Raw genomic sequence first — 18,652 nt, forward strand, 5'->3', positions numbered from 1 at the left:
GGGGCTGCGACCAGTGGTTGGAGGAGGTCATCCAGAGGACGCGATAGCAGGTTGACCGGGGAGCTGGGAGGTCCCTCACCCCCTGCCCCGTCCTTAGCATGTTGGTTCCGCCCACCACCTCCACAGCCGGAGCCATTTTCAAGGACACAGCCTGGAGAGAGTGCTGTGTTGATGAGACCGTCAGAAATGGAGCCTTTGCGGAACCCATTAAGGCTCTCGAGACAAGCCTCTCGTAGGTAAGTTCCCTCGCTCATTGAACCAGCCACCCATCTGGGGGGGGGGGGGGATCTGCCCCCTTCTTGGGTCTCTTCCTGCCCTCTGGGTTCCGGGCGGTTCCAGATCTGCGCCCCCCCCCCTCAAATTCCCCAGTTTGGGAACTAACACCTGTGAATCTTGGGGGGACACAAATATTCAGTCTGTAGCACTCAGTTTTGGAATTTTTTTTTTAATATGTATTTGGGGGCGAGCGCAAGTGGGGGAGAGGAAGAGAGAGGAGAACAGAGGATCTGAAGCAGCCTCTGCGCTGACAGGCTGACAGCATCGAGCCCAATGTGGGGCTGGAACTGACCAGCAGCCAGATCGTGACCTGAGCCCAAGTCCAGGTTCAACGACTGAGCTACCCAGGTGACCCTGGAATTTCAGTACTTAATTTTACCAATTAGCAAAAAGCACAATTGACAAACAGTTATCATTGTTTTGAGAAAATGAATATAGACGTGCTTCGATTCTTTTATAACGATGCATTGGTTAGAGAACATCAAAACTTTTGAAAATAGAGATGGCACGTTTTATTCTGTTTTTTTAATTTGCTTTTTACACGAAAGCAAAACTGCCGATAACATTTTAATTTCCTGTGCCTTTCTATAAAGCATGAGCTCTCTTTCCACTACGTATAATGTCATATAAACCGGGGTTTCGTGATAGGCAAAATTCTAACATTACTCCCACCCCCAGATTCCGGTCCCCTGCTAATTCAATCAAACACTGATCAAAGTCCAGCTATGAAGGGATTGTGCCGATATAATAAAAGTCTCAAGTCAAAGTGGGCCTTAATACCCATATAGGTCTGACCAAATCAGGTGAGGCCTTCAGAAGCAGTTTTCCCTGGCTGGCGTGAATAATGAATTACTACTTGGTTCAAATATAAAAATACTGGGGTACATGGGTGGCTCAGTTGGTAGAGCCTCGGATCGGACTCTTGATCTCGGCTCAGGTCTTGATCATTCCAGTGTGGAGCTTACGTATGTCTATATCTATATCTATATCTATATCTATATCTATATCTATAGATATATATCTACACCCAGGTTATACTATAAAATTATGTGGACTACAATTTACTAAAATTGAGTAGATATAACAACATACAGTGTAATAATAGTTTCAGGTGTACAATATAATGAGTCATCAATTCCATATATCATCACCCAGCGCTCATCACAAGTGACCCCCTAATCCCCATCACCTACTTTACCCATCCCTCCCCACCCGCCTCTCCCCTCTGGTAACCATCACATTGTTCTCTATAGTTAGAGTCTGTTTCTTGGTTTGTCTTTCTCCCTCGCTTTTTTTTTTCTTTGTTCGTTTGTTTTGCTTTATTTCTTAAATTCCATACATGAGTGAGATCATATGGTATTTGTCTCTCTCTGACTTCTTTCACTTAGAATTATACTCTCTAGTTCCATCCATGTCATTGAAAATGGCAAGATTTCATTCTTTTTTGCAGCTGAATAATATTCCATTGTGTGTATGTATGTATATAAATATGAATAATAATTAGACAGCAGGAGATAGACATTATAGGTCACATGCTGAAGAGGATACCGATATACATATATGTGTGTGCATATATATCACATCATGTTTATTCATCTATTGAGAGACACTTAAGCTGTTTCCATAATTTGTCTATTGAATTCGCGTTTTTGTATTTTTTGGATAAAAACCCAGTAGTGTAATTACTGGATCATAGGGTAGTTCCATTTTTAACTTTTTTTTTTAATGTTTATTTACTTTTGAGACAGAGAGAGACAGAGCATGAACAGGGGAGGGGCAGAGAGGGGCAGAGAGAGAGGGAGACACAGAATCTGAAACAGGCTCCAGGCCCCGAGCTGTCAGCACAGAGCCTGACGTGGGGCTCGAACTCATGGAGTGTGAGATCATGACCTGAGCTGAAGTCGGACGCTCAACCGACTGAGCCACCCAGGCAGCCGGGTCTATTGTTTTCTTCAAATGGATCTGTTACCCATGCATGATTTGGTCACTTCATGCATCGGTCATTTGGCAAATACTGGTTCACTGAGTTACCAAATCTTTCACATTTTTACATATTTCATTATACAATAGCAAAACATCATTTTCTCTTAGGGTTCCTGGACCCAATTCCAATATGGGGGGTAGGGGTGTTTCCCATACGCACAACGTCAAACAATTCTCAGACACCAGCCTAGAATCGAAAAATTCAACTTCATTCTGACACCGTCTCTCCGGAGATAGCAGATTCCACAGGCTAAGGGTTCCGTCCTACAAGCCTGTCCCCGACCCCCGCCTCAATGCCTGGCGCCAACCCCAGGCTACTGCCCTTGCTTCTGACTGACAAGGTACAGGTTGGAGGTTCCAACAACCTCCTCCTTAGGTCTGATTAGTTTGCAAGAGTCTCTCACAGAACTCAGGGGAACACTCACTTAATGTGGAAACTGCCACATGAAGGGATACATAGGCCGAGGTTCCAAACAAGGGAGCTTCTGTCCTCCTGGAGTATGGGGTCCAACTCAATGGCATGTGGAAGCTTTCTCCAAAAAAGACCAAAAAACTGTCCCCTCGGATCTTATGGAGGCTTTATTACATAGTCCTGATTGACTAAGCCACTGACCAATGGCTGATTTAACCTCCAGCCCCTCTCCCCTAACCCCAGGATGGGAGGTGGGGGGATTTGGAAATCCCAACCCCTTAATTGCTGGGTGGGTTCCCTTGGCAACCAACCCCGACCCTTAGGTAGAATCCAAAAGTCGCCTCATTAACATAAGAAAAGACACCTTTATCACTCTCCACCCTTAGGAAATTCCAAGGGTTTGGGAAGCTGTGAGCCAGGATATGTAGTATCCAAAGACCAAATATGTAGTTCTTATAAATCACAATGACGCACATTCTTGTTAATACCATACCAAAGTCTGGATAACCATAATTTGTCTATAAGTCATTCATCCAAATTAAAATGGTGTTTCACGAAGAGTGGCTCACAATTCAGCGGCACAAGTGTTTTTTTCCTTGAGACGCGAGTATACTTCCAAACTGCTTTAGATGTACTTCCCGCTTCATCATACAGAAGATGAAAAAGAATGTGTTCTGTACGGAAGAAAAAAATTCTTCCTCTATCCTCCAAGGTCTTCCAGCCAACCCAGAATTAAATTTACAGAAGACAAGTGAACGGGAGGGAAAAAACCCAAGATTCTGTTAAATGTGCACAGAAGCCCAAGAGTGAGCCCTAAAGAAATGACCAAGGCAGGCACTTTTTATACATTTTGGGCAATAAATCTGTGACGAATTGATAGGATATAGAAAACAGGTGTTTGGGAGCTTTAATTCGTAGAGAATTCTAAGCAGAGTGTAGGCTGGGGTAGTAGATTTGAAAAAATAAAATGTGCTTCTAAGCTTTCTCTCCTTTGAAGTCCCTGCCTCTGAGGATGAAGAGGTCTTTTAACTTTCTAGTACAGGGGTGGTATCTTTCACAGGGAAAGACTGGTTTACTGGTTTCCTGCTTTCAAGGGGACAGAGAACAGTCTGAGCGTCCCTGCGCTACGTAACTTTTATTATCACGTAACTTTTTTTTTTTTTTAATGTTTATTTATTTTTGAGAGACAGAGTGTGAGCGGGGGAGGGGCAGAGAGAGAGAGAAAGACCCAGAATCTGAAGAGGCTCCAGGCTCTGAGCCGTCAGCACAGAGCCCGACGCGGGGCTCGAACTCACAAGCAGCGAGATCATGACCTGAGCCGAAGTCGGACGCTCAACCGACTGAGCCACCCAGGCGCCCCATTATCACGTAACTTTAATTTCAAACAATCAGGGTGCCAAAATGGCACATGTGGGAGCAGCCTGCCCTTGGTGCCTCTTAGGCCTCATGGGATGAAATTTGATCAAAATTCTGATTGTCATTAAGGACATTCTTAAGTACAGCTAGGTTTTCGTTGTGGTGGTGGTTGCTGTTCCTTTGGGTGTATTGTTTGCTCGTTTTATTTTACTGTGAATCAAAGGTGAGGAAGAACAGCTCGGGGGCCACCACCTTGGTTCATGCTACGGGGCCAACAGTTTTACCCACGACTGCTTGTGAACCAGGCGTGCAAATGCCAACACGGCAAATTAAAAATAAATATAAAAATAAAAATAAAAATAAATAAAAATAAAATAAAAATAAAAATAATAAAAATTAAAAAAATAAAAATAAATAAAAATAAAATAAAATAAAATAAAATAAAATAAAATAAAAATAAAAATAGAATAAAAAATAAAAAAACCAATTGCCTTTGTGTCGATAGGAAAATAGTTTGACCACCCCCTGAGGACCACCTTAAGCGGTTCTGGAGGCCCCTAGGAGTCCACTGACCACATCTGAGGACAGCTGGGCTAAGGTGCTTACTGCTGCGGTAAGAGCAAGCAGGAAATCTCAATGGTCTTAAAGAAAAAAAGCTTCTTTCTTGCTCATGCTACCTGACCATCACATGTCAATGGGGTGCTCTGCTCCTCGTTGTCCCCAGGACCCAGGCTGGCTGCTAATATTCCCATCCACCGTTCCGGAAGGAAAAGGAACCCTGCAGGCCCTCACACTGGCAGCTATATGCTCCAGTTCTCAAGTGACAGCAGCCACTTCTTACAGTTCATTGGTCAGAATTAGTCCCATGGTGGGGCGCCTGGGTGGCTCAGTCGGTTGAGCTTCCGACTTCGGCTCAGGTCATGATCTCAGGGTTTGTGAGTGCGAGCCCCGCGTCGGGCTCTCTGCTGACAGCTCAGGGCCTGGAGCCTGCTTCAGATTCTGTCTCCATCTCTCTCTCTCTCTCTCTCTCTCTCTCTCTCTCTCTCTCTCTGCTCCTCCCCTGCTCACACTCTGTTTCTCTCTCAAAAAAAATAAAGATTAAAAAAAAAAAAAAGGGGGGGGCGCCTGGGTGGCTTGGTCGGTTAAGCGTCTGACTTCGGCTCAGGTCATGATCTCACGGTCTGTGAGTTCGAGCCCCGCATCGGGCTCTGTGCTGACAGCTCAGAGCCTGGAGCCTGTTTCAGATTCTGTGTCTCCCTCTCTCTCTGCCCCTCCCCTGTTCACGCTCTGTCTCTCTCTGTCTCAAAAATAAATAAACGTTAAAAAAAAAAAAAAAAAAAGAATGAGTCCCATGGTTCCATCCAGCCGCAAGGGGACAAAGAAATAAAAACCTACCATGGACCCAGAAGCAACAATAATTACTACCACAAAGTTCATACACCAAAGTCTTGGAAATTATAAAACATAAAAATTAAAATAATGTTTTGAGCTTTAGATTGTAAAGATGTGGAATTTATTACAGAGTTGTGTCTGAAAAATTGGGGGCTGTAAAAACGGTAGATAGAAACAGAAGGTGGGAAACCTTCTTTATTGTCCTACTTAAATCCAGCTTCATATAATAGAAAAACCCAAAAGGGTTTAAGCAATATAGAAGTTTATTCCTCTTGGGGACCCTGGGTGGTTCAGTCAGTTAAGCATCTGACTTTGGCTCAGGTCATGATCTCAAGGTTCGTGGGTTTGAGCCCCACATCAAGCTCTGTGCTGACAGCTCGGAACCTGGAACCTGCTTCAGATTTTGTGTCTCCCTCTCTCTCTCTGTCCTTCCCTCACTTGTGCTCTCTCTCTGTCTCAAAAATAAATAAACTTAAAAAAAAATTTTTTTATTATTTTTTAATTTTTTTTTTTTTTGGTTTATTCCTCTCACACAAAAGACTTTTGTAGAAAGTAATTCAGGCGAGGGGCGCCTGGGTGGCCTAGTCGGTTAAGTGTCTAACTTCGGCTCAGGTCATGATCTTGCAGATCGTGAGTTCCAGCCCCATGTCGGGCTCTGTGCTGACAGCTAAGGGCCCGGAGCCTGCTTCGGATTCTATGTCTACTTCTGTCTCTGCCCCTCCCGCACTCACAGTCTGCCTATCTCTCTCTCAAAAATAAATAAACATTAAAAGTTTTTTAATAAATTTTTTTTTGAAGTAGTTCAGGAGTTGGTTTGACAGGCCCACTATGTCATCATCAACCCAGATTGCTAATTTGCTGCTTCACCATCCCTAGTGAATAGCCTCCATACTCAAGGTCACCTCATGGCACAAAGTGGGTGCTGGGCCTCCAGCCATCATGCTTTTGTTTCAGAGAACAGAAGGAATGGGTGAGGACAAAAGGATCCTCGTCCTTAGGCAACTTTCCCAAAAGTCCCACACAACACTTCTGCTTACATACCAGTGGCCAGAACTTAGTCTCATGGCCACACCATCTTTAAGGGAAGCTAGAAAATGTTATCTTTATTCCCAGAGGCAATGAGTCTTTAAAATTTGGGGTTCTGTTAGTAAAAAAGAAACTTCTAGAAAGAATGATGGATAGGTGAAATAGAAATAGTACCTTAATACACTTTAAATATATACAATTGTATTTGCCAATTATTCCTCAATAAAGTTGGAAAAAACTGAAAGCAAGATCTTGAAGAGACATTTGCACACCAATTTTCACAGCAGCACTATTCACGATAGCCAAAAGGTGGAACCAACCCATACGTCCACTAACGGACGAATGGGAAAACAAAATGTGGCATAATTGTCCGATGGAATATTACTCAGCCCTAAAAAGGAAGGCAATTCTGAATGATGCTACAACATGGATGAACCTGGAGGATGCTGTGCTAAATGAAAAAAAAGTCAGTTGCAGAAAAGACAAATACGGTGTGATTCCACTGAACTGAGCTACCAAGAATACCCCAATTCAGGAAAACAATAAGTAGAGTGGCATTTGCCAGGGACTGGGGGAACAGGAAAATGGAGAGCTGAGATTTAATGGGTATAATTTTAGTTGTATAAATTGAAAAGGTTCTGAAGATGAGTTGCACCACAATGTATGCATACTTAAAACCACTAAATTCTACATTTGGAAATGGTTAAGACCGGGGGCAGTGGAGGGGGGTTGCTGCCTAGGTGGCTCAGTCGGTTCAGCATCCGACTTGGGCTCAGGTCATGATCTCACCGTTCGTGGGTTCAAGCCCCGCATCAGGTTCTGTGCTGACAGCTCAGAGCCTGGAGCCTGCTTTGGATTCTGTGTCTCCCCTCTCTCTCTGCCCCTCACACCAAATTCCTAATTAAAAAAAAAGAGAAATATATCATGAAAATAAGATGGGTGGATGGCTGGATGGGAAGATGGACAGATGGACAGACATGTGATGAAGCAAGTATGGCACATTGTTAAGAGTAGAATCTAGGTGGTGGGGAAAGGGTATTCTTTCCACTTTGCTATATGTTTGAAATGTTTCATAAGAAAACTTTGGGGAAATGAGTGCTATGAAATGGAGACTGGGAATGGGCTAACCACTTACATTTTTTCTCGTCCAAAAGTATCTCTTGCTTTCAAGTCAGAGGGAGTTTGAAGCTCTCCCGAGGCACTTAACGTGCTTTCCCTCTGCCTCCTGGGTAGCTGCCTTTGATCACTATCCCCTAAACCTTCTTAAAAAAATTTTTTTTAATGTTTATTTATTATTGAGAGACAGAGAGAGACAGAGCAGGAGCATGGGAGGGGCAGAGAGAGAGGGAGACACAGAATCCGAAGCAGGCTCCAGGCTCTGAGCTGTCAGCACAGAGCCCGACTCAGGGCTCGAACTCACAAACCACGAGATCATGACCTGAGGTGAAGTCGGACACCAGTCGAACCAAATGAGCCACCCAGGCGCCCCCTGCCCCGCCAAACCTTCTTTAATTTGAAGGTGTCATGGCTGCCGGGAAGGAGGAAAAGATGTCTGCTGAGTCCCTCCCATGTATCTTACAGATAGTAAGAAATTTCCCCCTCCTGGCATTCAACCTCTCCCTGGTCCCATCCTTGGAGCCATTTTTACTTAGACAAAGGGCCCCTCTAAGAAGGATCCAACTCATGAATTGTGAACAAAGTGCATCCGTCTTGATATTTTTAGCAGAAAACGTTGGGCCTAATTTTAGCACCTGTATTTGGGCTCTTTCGCTAGTAAATAACTTTTTAAATTTGTCACGAATGTGAAAAAGCTGGGTTCACTAGAGCAATGCAGACCAGAAGAGATTGTTCCAGTAGTTATTCATGCTCCTCTCCCACAGCATCATTTCTCAGTCAGATAACAGGATGAAAGAAATAGAAGATATGACATTTCTCCATGTTTGTGCCTTTAATCATCACGCGGTATGTCCTGAGGCTATGAAACATAGTACAGAAATTCATTCGTTTTCATGGAATCAGACGGTAGAAAGGCAGGCTGGTGGCATAAATCTGATGAAGAATGCATTCAGCTGCTTCTGCAAATCAAAAAATGGCGGGGGGGGGGGGGTGGTGGGATTTAAGGAATCTGAGATTCAACTTAACGGACCGCAGTCAGTACAAGATACATAATTCGCGGGGCCCAGTGCAAAATAAAAATATGAGGTCACTTGTTCCAAAATTATTAAGAATTTCAAGACAGCTACCATAGAATATTAAACCAAGCAGAGAGTCCTTCTGAGTATAGGGACCTGTGTGACTGCACAAATCACACACCATCAAGCCACCCCTGCCTCCCATGGTAAATCAGGTGATTATTTTTACTGATGCGACAGAACAACAGAATAATTTGAACTCGAAGCTGATGGAGGATGAGAGTTGTTCATTTCTTCAAGGCAGTGCTGATATTCCCATTGAGTGAGGCGTGCCAACTGAGCAAATAAAAACATTTAGGGTCTGCATTATTTCCCACTACCGAGCTGCCCCAACCTTGCTGGAGTGGGCACCTGGCACAGACAGAGTAGGCATACAATATTTCTTTAAGCAGGCTCCACGCTCAAACTCCAGACCCCGGATCAAGAGTCCCACACTCCATTGAGACTGAGCCAGCCAGGGGTCCTGAGGTGTGCAATACTGATTGACTTAATCACAGATTTTAACAGCCCTGAAGCCACATTTCCAGAATTCATGCATGTATTTTGATAAGTAAGAATTCTATTTTAAGCTTATGCATCTTCCTTTTCCTAAGAGAGCGAACATTAGAAAGTGCTGTTAACGAGACATCTTCCTTTCTTGATGTATTTCAAAGTCAATTCCAGGCTTCCATACAAAAAGGAGCCATTTAGTTACATATCAGTCAACACTCCTCAGGTAATTTATTGGCTCACCCAACCGAAAGACCAGGGACAATCATCAAAGCTGTTTGTGAGGGGTCACATGATGTCATTAGAACCTGTCTTCTTTCACCTCCAGTGGTAATATGCTACCTCCTGCTGCCGTGGATTCATTGATAGCTGTATATGCATACTGCTCTCAAGCAACTGCAATTACACATCAACTCCAATAAGAAGTCCAGGAGGAAAGAGATTTCACTACCCCAGCAGCACAAATAGAAGTCCAAGACCCGAGCCTCAGTAGACCCGACTGACCCTACTTAGATCTTGTGCCCATCTCTAAATCGATCAGTGGCTGGGGGATGGGACCCTCTGATTGTCTTGGTCACAAATCTCACCCCCAAATCCAGAAATAGAGCCAGCCTCTGCAGGGATTGGGGTGGATTCCCCAAAAGGAAGTTTTGGAGTTGTTATTACAGAAAGTAGAGTAGCTTCCTGCTTGTCCATCACAAGCAGAAAGCAAGCTATCCCTACCACGAAGATGTGTCCCCGGAAACTTAGAGAAGAGATACGAAGTCATGAAACATCCTGAAATTTCTGGCTGTGGGTTTGTTTGTTTTTTTTTAATATGTATTTATTTTGGGAGAGAGAGACAGAGCGCAAGCAGGGGAGGGGCAGAGAGAGAGGAGGACACAGAATCTGAAGCAGGCTCCAGGCTCCGAGCTGTCAGCACAGAGCCCAATATGGGGCTCGAACCCACAAACCATGAGATCATGACCTGAGCCGAAGTCAGACACTCAACCGACTGAGCCACCCAGGCACCCCTGTGGGGTTTTGTTTTTTTTTAAGTTTATTTATTTATTTTGAAAGAGGGGGAGAGAAAAAGAGAGAGTGTAAGCAGGGGAGGGGCAGAGAGAGAAGGAGAGAGAATCCCAAGAATGCTCTGCACTGTCAGCACGGAGCCCCATGTGTGGGGCTCAATCTCATGAATCACAAGATCATGATCTGAGCCAAAATAAAGAGTCAGACTTTTAACTGACCGAGCCACCCAGGCGCCCCACTGGCTGTGTTTCAGTGTTCTGGGCCACAGGTCCATTTGAGTCTCTGAAAGCGTCTTTTTTTTTCTCTCCGTTAAGCAACTGAAATTAAAGCTGAGAGCCAGCATTAGGTACCTGTATCTAGAGTCAAACTGAGATGCTCCATGATGAAATACACCCTTGCAGTTCTCAAAACTGGCTCAGGACAGTGAGTGTATTCAGATTTTTTTTTTTAATTTAGAATTGTTTTTACTGTAAACATTTTTTAAAGGTTTTTTTTTTAATGTTTATTTATTTTTGAGAGAGAGAGACAGAGTGCAAACAGGGGAAGGCAGAGAGCGAGGGAGACACAGAATCTGAAGCAGGCTCCAGGCTCTGAGCTGATGCTTAACCGACTGAGTCACCCAGGCGCCCCTATTGTCAACATTTAAAAAGAGAAGAGGGGCGCCTGGGTGGCTCAGTCGGTTGAGTGCCGACTTCGGCTCCGGTCACGATCTCGCGGTCCATGAGTTCGAGCCCCGCATCGGGCCCCTGTGCTGACAGCTCAGAGCCCGGAGCCTGTTTCAGATTCTGTGTGTCTCCCTCTCTCTGACCCTCCCCCATTCATGCTCTGTCTCTCTCTGTCTCAAAAATAAATAAACGTTAAAAAAAAATTTTTTTTAAATAAATAAAAAATAATAAAAAGAGAAGATTGTTCAATGTTATACCAGTATTCTGTCACTTGTTCGAAAGGACCCTGCCCATAACTATGCACATCTACATTAAACTTATGTAAATAGCTACTTAGACACTGAATCTATATTTTTCATGTGCTTCTACTAAAAAGAATCTACGCAGCCCTAAGATATCACCTAGTAATAACCAAACCACTGTCTTAAGCCGTGAGAGCTTGTACTTGTTGCCTTTTGCATCTTTTGCATCTTGCATCATCTCCCCTACTTAACCCCCTAAGCAAATTCTATTTTGCCTAAGACAGAACTTTGCGGAAATTCCATGAGTACAAGGGCCCATTCAGCGCTAGTCACAACGATGCACTTTCATGGGAAATGGAGGTAATTGAACCCTGCTCAGGTGGGGTGGGCACGAGTTGCCGTTGCATTTTTTTTTAAAGATTTTACTTTTAAGTCCTCTCTACACCCAACACGGGGTTTGAACTCAGGATCCCAAGATCAAGAGTTGCATGCACCAACCACTGAGCCAGCCAGGCGTCCCTAGTTGCTGCTGCATTTTTTCTTTCTTTTTCTTTTTCTTTTCTTTTTTTTCTTTTCTTTTTTTTGTGTGTGTGTGTGTGTGAATGCTATGCCTTCTTTTGTTGTTTGTTAATTTTTTTTAAGTTTATTTATTTATTTTGAGAGAGAGAGAGACAGCGCGAGTGGGGGAGGGGCAGAGAGAGAAGCCCAAGCAGGCTCCACAGCACTGTCAGCACAGAGCCCGTCGCAGGGCTCAAACTTATGAAACCACAAGATCATGACCTGATCCGAAACCAAGAGTTGTGAGCTTACCCGACTGAGCCACCCAGGCGCCCCTATACGGCTGCATTCTTTTTTTTTTTTTTTTTTTTTTTAATGTTTATTTATTTTTGAGAGAGAGACAGAATGCGAGTGGGTTAGGGGCAGAGAGAGAGGGAGACACAGAATCCGAAGCAGGCTCCGGGCTCCCAGGTGTCAGCACAGAGCCCGAAGCGGGGCTCGAACTCGACAACCGTGAGATCATGACCCGAGCAGAAGTCGGCCGCTCAACCGTCTAAACCACGCAGGCGCCCCAACGCGGCTGCATTCTTAACAGACGATTTGCAGGTTCAAGCCAACCAGTAAAAAAAAAAAAAAAAGCTGCACAGAAAGATTGTGCAGTGTTTAACCCAGGGACACGCCTGCGTGAAGATAAAAGGTGACGTGGAGGTTACAGACGTCCTGTCTGTCGCCTTAGCGCAATGGGAGGGTGTGGCCAAGCACCCAGGTCCTGCCATCGGAAGCTCACAGAGCAGCGATAGTCTTATAATGCAGTTTGCCTTATACTCCTTTTTGCCTCTTCATTGGAGCCTTTTCCCTGGGTTGGGGCTCTGTTTCCATGACGATGCAAGTGTCACTGCTGAAACCTAGCTTTACGAATAGCAGGGCCAGTTCACTCGTTCAGTAATTTGGTAAGTATTTGTTGAGCATCAACTATGTGCCAGGCGCTGCGCCCCACGCCAGGGGTAGCCATAAACCAGAATGACAAATTGCTTATCCTCTTGCTGCTTACCTTATAGCTGGGGGACTCAGACCACAGATATAAAAAGAAGTAAATGAATGTGTTAATGTCCGGCAGTAGTCGGTGCTATAAATAAAATAAAATGATAGATAAATTAATTAGAATAAAATAGAACGATGTGATGGGCAAGGAGAACCACCTTAGAAATTGCGGTCAGGCAAGACCTCTCTGAGAAAGGAAATTTGAACTACCACCGCATGATAAGACGGAGAGAAGAGCATTCAGACCAGCACCCTGCCAGCGCAAAGGCTGAGCGGGAAATCAGCCTGTTTGACGGAGGCAAGGAAAGTGGGACTAGAAATCGGGACCGGAGAAGAATAGGAAGGGGTGAGGCTGGATGCATGGAGCAGGCAATGGCAACAGGCACATAACCGAGGTCTCCCCCTCGCCACTCTCACGGTCCAAATGATCGTCTGCAATTGCGAACTCTACGATAAAACGCGCCACTGGCGAGTTACAAAGCGGCCATCCACTCCGAGGGAGCCGGCCCTTAAGGTTAATTTTTATTGGCCTTTTACCGCCATCTGCTGGCGATATCCGGTATGCCCACGCCACGGTCGATCCTCACTGGCTTACTGCGAACCAGCGGTCCTCCGGGTGGGACCCTACCCTTCAGGGCCTTACCAAATCCCTCCTAATTCCTGCCGGTCACCTAAACTAGAACCTGTTGAAGGTGAAGCCTGGTTTCTTCTTGCTGTTGAGAGTAAAAGGGAGAGAAGAGAGATAAAGCGAGGGAAAAAGCTGTCAACCCAAAAGCAACCAGGACTTGCTTGGTTTGGGAAATACACCAGGCAATGACGAAGGATACATTAAGAGATTCACTGTAAGGAAAACATGTTCTAGGGAAAACGCTAAGCGTTTTTGTCTGTAGGGGCGCCTGGGTGGCTCAGTTAAGCGTCCGACTCGTGATGTCGGCTCAGGTCATGATCTTGAGGTTCGTGACTTCCAGCCCGGCCTCGGGTCCCTGTGCTGACAATGCAGAGCCTGCTTGGGATTCTTTGTCTCCCCCTCTCTCTGCTTCTCCCCCACTCATGCCTTCTCTCTTTCTTTCAAAATAAATAAACTTAAAAAAAAAAAAAAAAAAAAAAAAAAGACGGTTTGGGGCTGTACAATGGTTGTACAAACTTTCGCTAATAAATACCTCAGGAAGATCAAAAGTTCAAAGTACTCAGTCACACAAAAGGCTCTTTGAAATAAGCCCATGAAAGATGCTCAACATCATTAGTGGTCAGACAAACACAAATCAAAATCACAATGAGATATCACTTTACACCGATTAGAATATTATTTTATTTATTTTTTTTTTATTTGAGAGAAAGAGCGTGGGCAGGGTAGAGGGGCAGAGTGAGAGAGAGAATCTTTTTTATTTTTAGTTTCTCTAATGTTTATTTCTTGAGAGAGAGACAGAATGTGAGCAGGGGAGGGGCAGAGAGAGAGAGGGAGACACAGAATCTGAAGCAGGCTCCGGGCTCCCAGCTGTCGGCACAGAGCCCGACGCCGGGCTCGAACTCACAGACTGCGGGATCATTACCTGAGCCGAAGTCGGGACGCTCAACCAACTGAGCCACCCAGGTGCCGAGAGAGAGAGAGAGAGAGAGAGAGAGAGAGAGAGAGAATCTTAAGCAGCCTCCATGCTCAGTGCGGAACCCCATGCAGGGCTTGATCCCATGAACCTGGGATCGTGATCCGAGCCAAAAAACCCATGTGATTTTTTAGGCCATAGGCCATTACGAAGGCTTTCCCTGGTAGGCCTCCCTGGGGAAAGTTCTCCCCCCACCAGCCTCGTTGCCCCGCCAGTGCACGGCAGTCTCTGAATGGGGAGCAACCAAGGACTCAGCCACCAAGGCCCTCCTCGGGTACCTCTGCCAAGGCCTCCGTATCAGGGGGGAGGGGAACCCCTGAAGATACTTGTCTCCAGTCTGCCTCAGGACCCAGCACTTACTTTCCTTCTCTTGGCCCCTCCCATTCTCCCTTCCCCCTCTCAACCCCTTGGTGGGGGGGCGGGGGGGGGGGGTGTGTGTGGCAGATTCACAAAACTCCAAGAGCCTTTCATTCAGGGCTCCCTCAGCAGCAAGACCACCCCCAGGCACTGATCCACCTGACCAAGCGGGCCATTCCTTGGGGAAAATGCAACAGGGCGGATGTGGGCACTTTCTCTGGCTTAGCCTCTTCCTTGCACTGGGTAAGCAACGAAAGGCTTGACTGTCACATTAGTTGTGACTTAACCCAGCTGTTGGGACACCTCAGCTCTCCGGCTCAGCTGAGCTCCTGACGGTACAGTGGTTAAGTGAGAGTGTGATGGGACACCTACAGCTCTGGCGGCGGCTCAGCTGAGCTCCTGAACCGGTACAGTGGTTAATGAGAGTGATCTGTACAATGGAAAATGCTAACAACACATACCTCATAGGGTTGATAGAGTGCTAGCTAAGTGTTTGTTCGGATTATGTTCAACACTGTCCACTTCCGGGGCGCCGGGCTGGCTCAGTCGGTGGAGTATGCAACTCTTGATCTCAGGGTTGTGAGTTCAAGCCCCACGTTAGGTATAGAGATTACTTTAAAAAATTTTTTAATGTTTATTTATTTTTGAGAGAGAGAGAGAGAGAGAGAGCGCAAGCAGGGGAGGGGCAGAGAGAGAGGGAGACACAGGATCCGAAGCAGGCTCCGGGCTCTGAGCTGTCAGCACGGAGCCCGACGCGGGGCTCGAACTCACGAGCTGTGAGATCATGACCTGAGCCGGAGTTGGCTGCTCAACCGACTGAGCCACCCAGGCGCCCCAGGTATAGAGATTACTTTTAAACAAAATCTTTAGGGGCACCCGGTGGCTCAGTCCGTTAAGTGTCCAACTTCAGTTGGACATAATCTCACAGTTCATGGGCCCGAGGCCCAGGTCAGGCTCTGTGCTGACAGCTCAGAGCCTGGAGCCTGCTTCGGATTCTGTGTCTCCTCTCTCTCTGCCTCTCCTCCGCTTGTGCCAGCCTCAGGGGGAGGAGAACACTTTGGAGAACCAAGTAGAGGAAGGCGTCCTCGCTTGACTTCCGGGTAAAGCCTCGCCTCACCTAGAACACTTATCTACCTGAGCCCTTTGTTGTTTAGGCCAGTTTGGTCAGGTGTTCCGTAACCTGTAGCCCAAAGTCCCTCGATAGAGTGGATCAGTGAGCAGCCAGAGTCTGGGTCCGAGGGAAGCCAAGTCTGAGGCGGAGTATAAAGTGCAGGATGTTTACTAATGGGCACCCGGGAGTCAACTGAGGAAGGGAGAGGCAGGCAGGACTAGGCAGAGGGAGAGGTCAAGCTGCGAGGCAGGCCCAAGGACTGTTTCAGTTGACCCTACAGGGAGTTCTGGAGCCAGAACAGGCCTTCGGAGTTGTCCCAAGTGAGGCCAAGACGGCCGGGACTTCGGTATTTGCACCCAGAGCAGTCATTGCATGTGGGAGGACAGGTGACCTTCGGTGAAGTGGCCTCTGCAGCTGAGGCAGCCCCTGAGGGTCCGACGGCCGAGGGATGTGTGCTAACAGCACTCCCAGTAACTGGAGGGACAGTCCTTGCATGCAGGGGGTCCAGGAGCACACGCTGGGGGCTGTGCCCAACTACGCACCTGGGTGGGTGTCACGTCCGCGCACAGCTGGGGCACAGGCAGTGGACAGACAGACGGCTGCGCGAGAATAGAGATGGCCATCGGCTATGAAAGCCCAGCAACATCCCAGGTGCATAGGACTCGGGGGGTCTCCCCTCCACCCTGGCACTGGCCTCAAAAGGTCTGGGTACAAATCCGGAGGGAAGCTGGGCTCCCACTGCACCAGGGATGCCAGGGGCGGGGCAGCCTGGAGCCACAGAGCCATCGAGACTCAGGCAGGGGGTCAGGAGCCCTTCTTGAGATGTTCTGTGCCCCCAGATATGGTCAGCACAGTTACCCACCCCTTATCTTAAGACAGTCCGTGCCTACCACATCTTCTCCAGGCCTAGCCGGAAATCTCCAAGCAAGGGAGCAAATGCAAAGCCAGCTTTATTGGTAAAAAGAAATGGCACGCTTCACTGGGAATGCACACCTGGCCCAAGCAGCTGCACCAGCCAGAAAGAAAAGAGGAAGGGGGGGAGGGGGAGGGAGAGGGAGGGAGGAAAGGAGAGGAAGGGTGGGGGGAAAGAGGGAGGGAAGAAAGGAGAGGAAGGTGGAAGGGAGAGAGGGAGGAAGGAAGGAAAGGAGAGGAAGGGTGGGGGGAGAGAGGGAGGGAGGGAGAAAGGAAGGAAGGGAGAGAGGGCAGACCAGGGTCTGAGTGGACACGTGGCCGTGGAAGGAGACAAGTCAAGGCTCCAGGTATGGGGGAAAGAGCAGGGAGGGAAGGGTGGCCCATGGCCCGCCATCTAGAAGGGGAGCAGTTCCTCCACAGGGATGTTGAGGATGACGTCCATGTCTGGGGGGCACCTGGTAGGGAAGAGCAAAGAAGGTGTGAGAAGCCAAGCAGGGCGCCAGACTCACAGCCTCCATGGTTGGCAGGCGGACTGAATGAGACCATGCCGGCTCGTAAAGAGCGCTCGGTAACTGACAGGCATCATTCTTTCCACACAAGTAGCCAGAGCCATGGGTTTGCATCCGCAACACATCCCCCCCGCCCCCCAGTGATCAGCACACCCACGAGGCCACACATGACACTCTGTCTCCACCCCGTCCCAATTCTCCCATCCACGCTAATCTCTAATCTCCTGGTGCCCACGGACGTCTTTAGACGTGACATGTCAGGCTTGTCTGCAATTCACAACACTTCACGAGAATAAGGAATGACGATGAGGCCAATATGGCAAAAATATAACCGCTCCTAAAACTACACGGGCAACTGGCTATTCATCCTAATATTCTCTCTACTGTCTGTCTATTTGAAATGTTTCATAATAATGGTAAAAAGAAAAAGCATCTCTAGGGGCACCCGGGCGCCTCGAGTCGGTTAAGCGTCTGACTTCGGCTCAGGTCACGATCTTGCGGTTCGTGAGTTCGAGCCCCAGGTCGGGCTCTGTGCTGACAGCTCAGAGCCTGGAGCCCGCTTCGGATTCTGTGTCTCCCTCTGTCTCTGCCCCTCCCCTCCTCGTGTTCTGTCTGTCTGTCTCTCTCTCTCTCTCTCAAAAATGAGTAAACATTAAAAAAGAAGAAAAAGGAAACACATCTCTATACTGGCAATACCTAAATTTCCATCGCTAGCCAGTATCCATCTTCTGAGGTCAACTGCCTACCTGAGGCCTCCACATGGAGGTGCCCCAGGTCTTGCGTGCCATCATGGAGAGGCCAGACCTAGTAGGACCCCCAAGCTCCGCCACAAAGGGCCTGACACAAGAAAAATGGCAGAGAACTGGCTTTGGAAGGAAGGAACTTCTTCCTCTGGAGCCCAGCGGTGTACCAAGCAGAGAGGACATCCTTCTCTCCTCAGAGTGTCTTCCAGGCTATTCCCTGGCGTCAACCACCCCACTCAACTGCATCTTCCTGAACAACCAAGAAGCTTAGGGGTGCACCCACTTGGTGGGAACACGGAATCTGGGAACCAGAAGGGGGTTCCAAAGAGACGATGTAAGTCAGCTGCCCGTGCGCTGGTGGGACAAGCAGGCCCAGACGGGCAACGTCACATCTGCCACGTGGTCAGCTGCAGAGGCGAGGCGAGGCGAGACCCAGGTCTCCCCGGCCCCCTGTGCAGGGCTCTGCCTTCCCCAGGAACAGAGAGCCTCTTCAAGCACACGGCATGGCGCGTTTAAGAGGCAGCTGCCAAAAAGATCACATACTTGGGTCTCCGAAGCAGAACATCCGCAAACACGGTCTCTCGGGGCTCCTGGACTTGGACCTTGAGCCGCCCCACCTCGGCCTTTAGGATGGGTATTTCCTCCTCAAACTGGCTGATAAACTGAGGACAGAAGTGCAGCAGGGGAGAGTGAGAAGCCAACATCCCCCAACAACAGGGAGACCGGGGCAGAATGCAGGTGCAGCGAGGACATCTAGGGAATCGGGGCGGCTTCGTCACAGGGCTTCCTGGGCTCGCGAGTCAGTGCCAACCTCTGATGGCGCTGAAAGCGGCCAG

General features: G+C 47.5%; 1 protein-coding gene and 1 long non-coding RNA gene across 5 annotated transcripts in view; one reads left to right on the forward strand and one right to left on the reverse strand.

Annotated features, from left to right (window-relative positions):
* LOC109272616 (uncharacterized) overlaps nt 1-18,652 on the forward strand; it is a 23,375-nt gene continuing 4,723 nt past the window's right edge. The window contains exon 1 of the long non-coding RNA XR_002082529.2: nt 1-236. This is a non-coding gene — a long non-coding RNA (uncharacterized LOC109272616). The remainder of the gene's footprint in view (nt 237-18,652) is intronic.
* Nucleotides 15,803-18,652, reverse strand: part of CUNH20orf96 (chromosome unknown C20orf96 homolog) — a 23,852-nt gene continuing 21,002 nt past the window's right edge. For 3 of the 4 annotated variants that reach the window (XM_019458881.2, XM_019458882.2, XM_019458883.2), the window contains 2 exons: nt 18,360-18,478; nt 15,803-17,019 (listed from right to left, as the gene is read on the reverse strand). In XM_019458881.2, the coding sequence (XP_019314426.1) occupies nt 16,959-17,019; nt 18,360-18,478 (180 nt within the window). In that variant the 3' untranslated portion in view covers nt 15,803-16,958. The remainder of the gene's footprint in view (nt 17,020-18,359; nt 18,479-18,652) is intronic. The other variant, XR_008417749.1, reaches the window with a different exon arrangement.

Source organism: Panthera pardus, unplaced genomic scaffold (assembly GCF_024362965.1).
Source record: "Panthera pardus isolate Hobbes unplaced genomic scaffold, ASM2436296v1 HiC_scaffold_25, whole genome shotgun sequence".
NCBI lineage: Eukaryota > Metazoa > Chordata > Mammalia > Carnivora > Felidae > Panthera > Panthera pardus.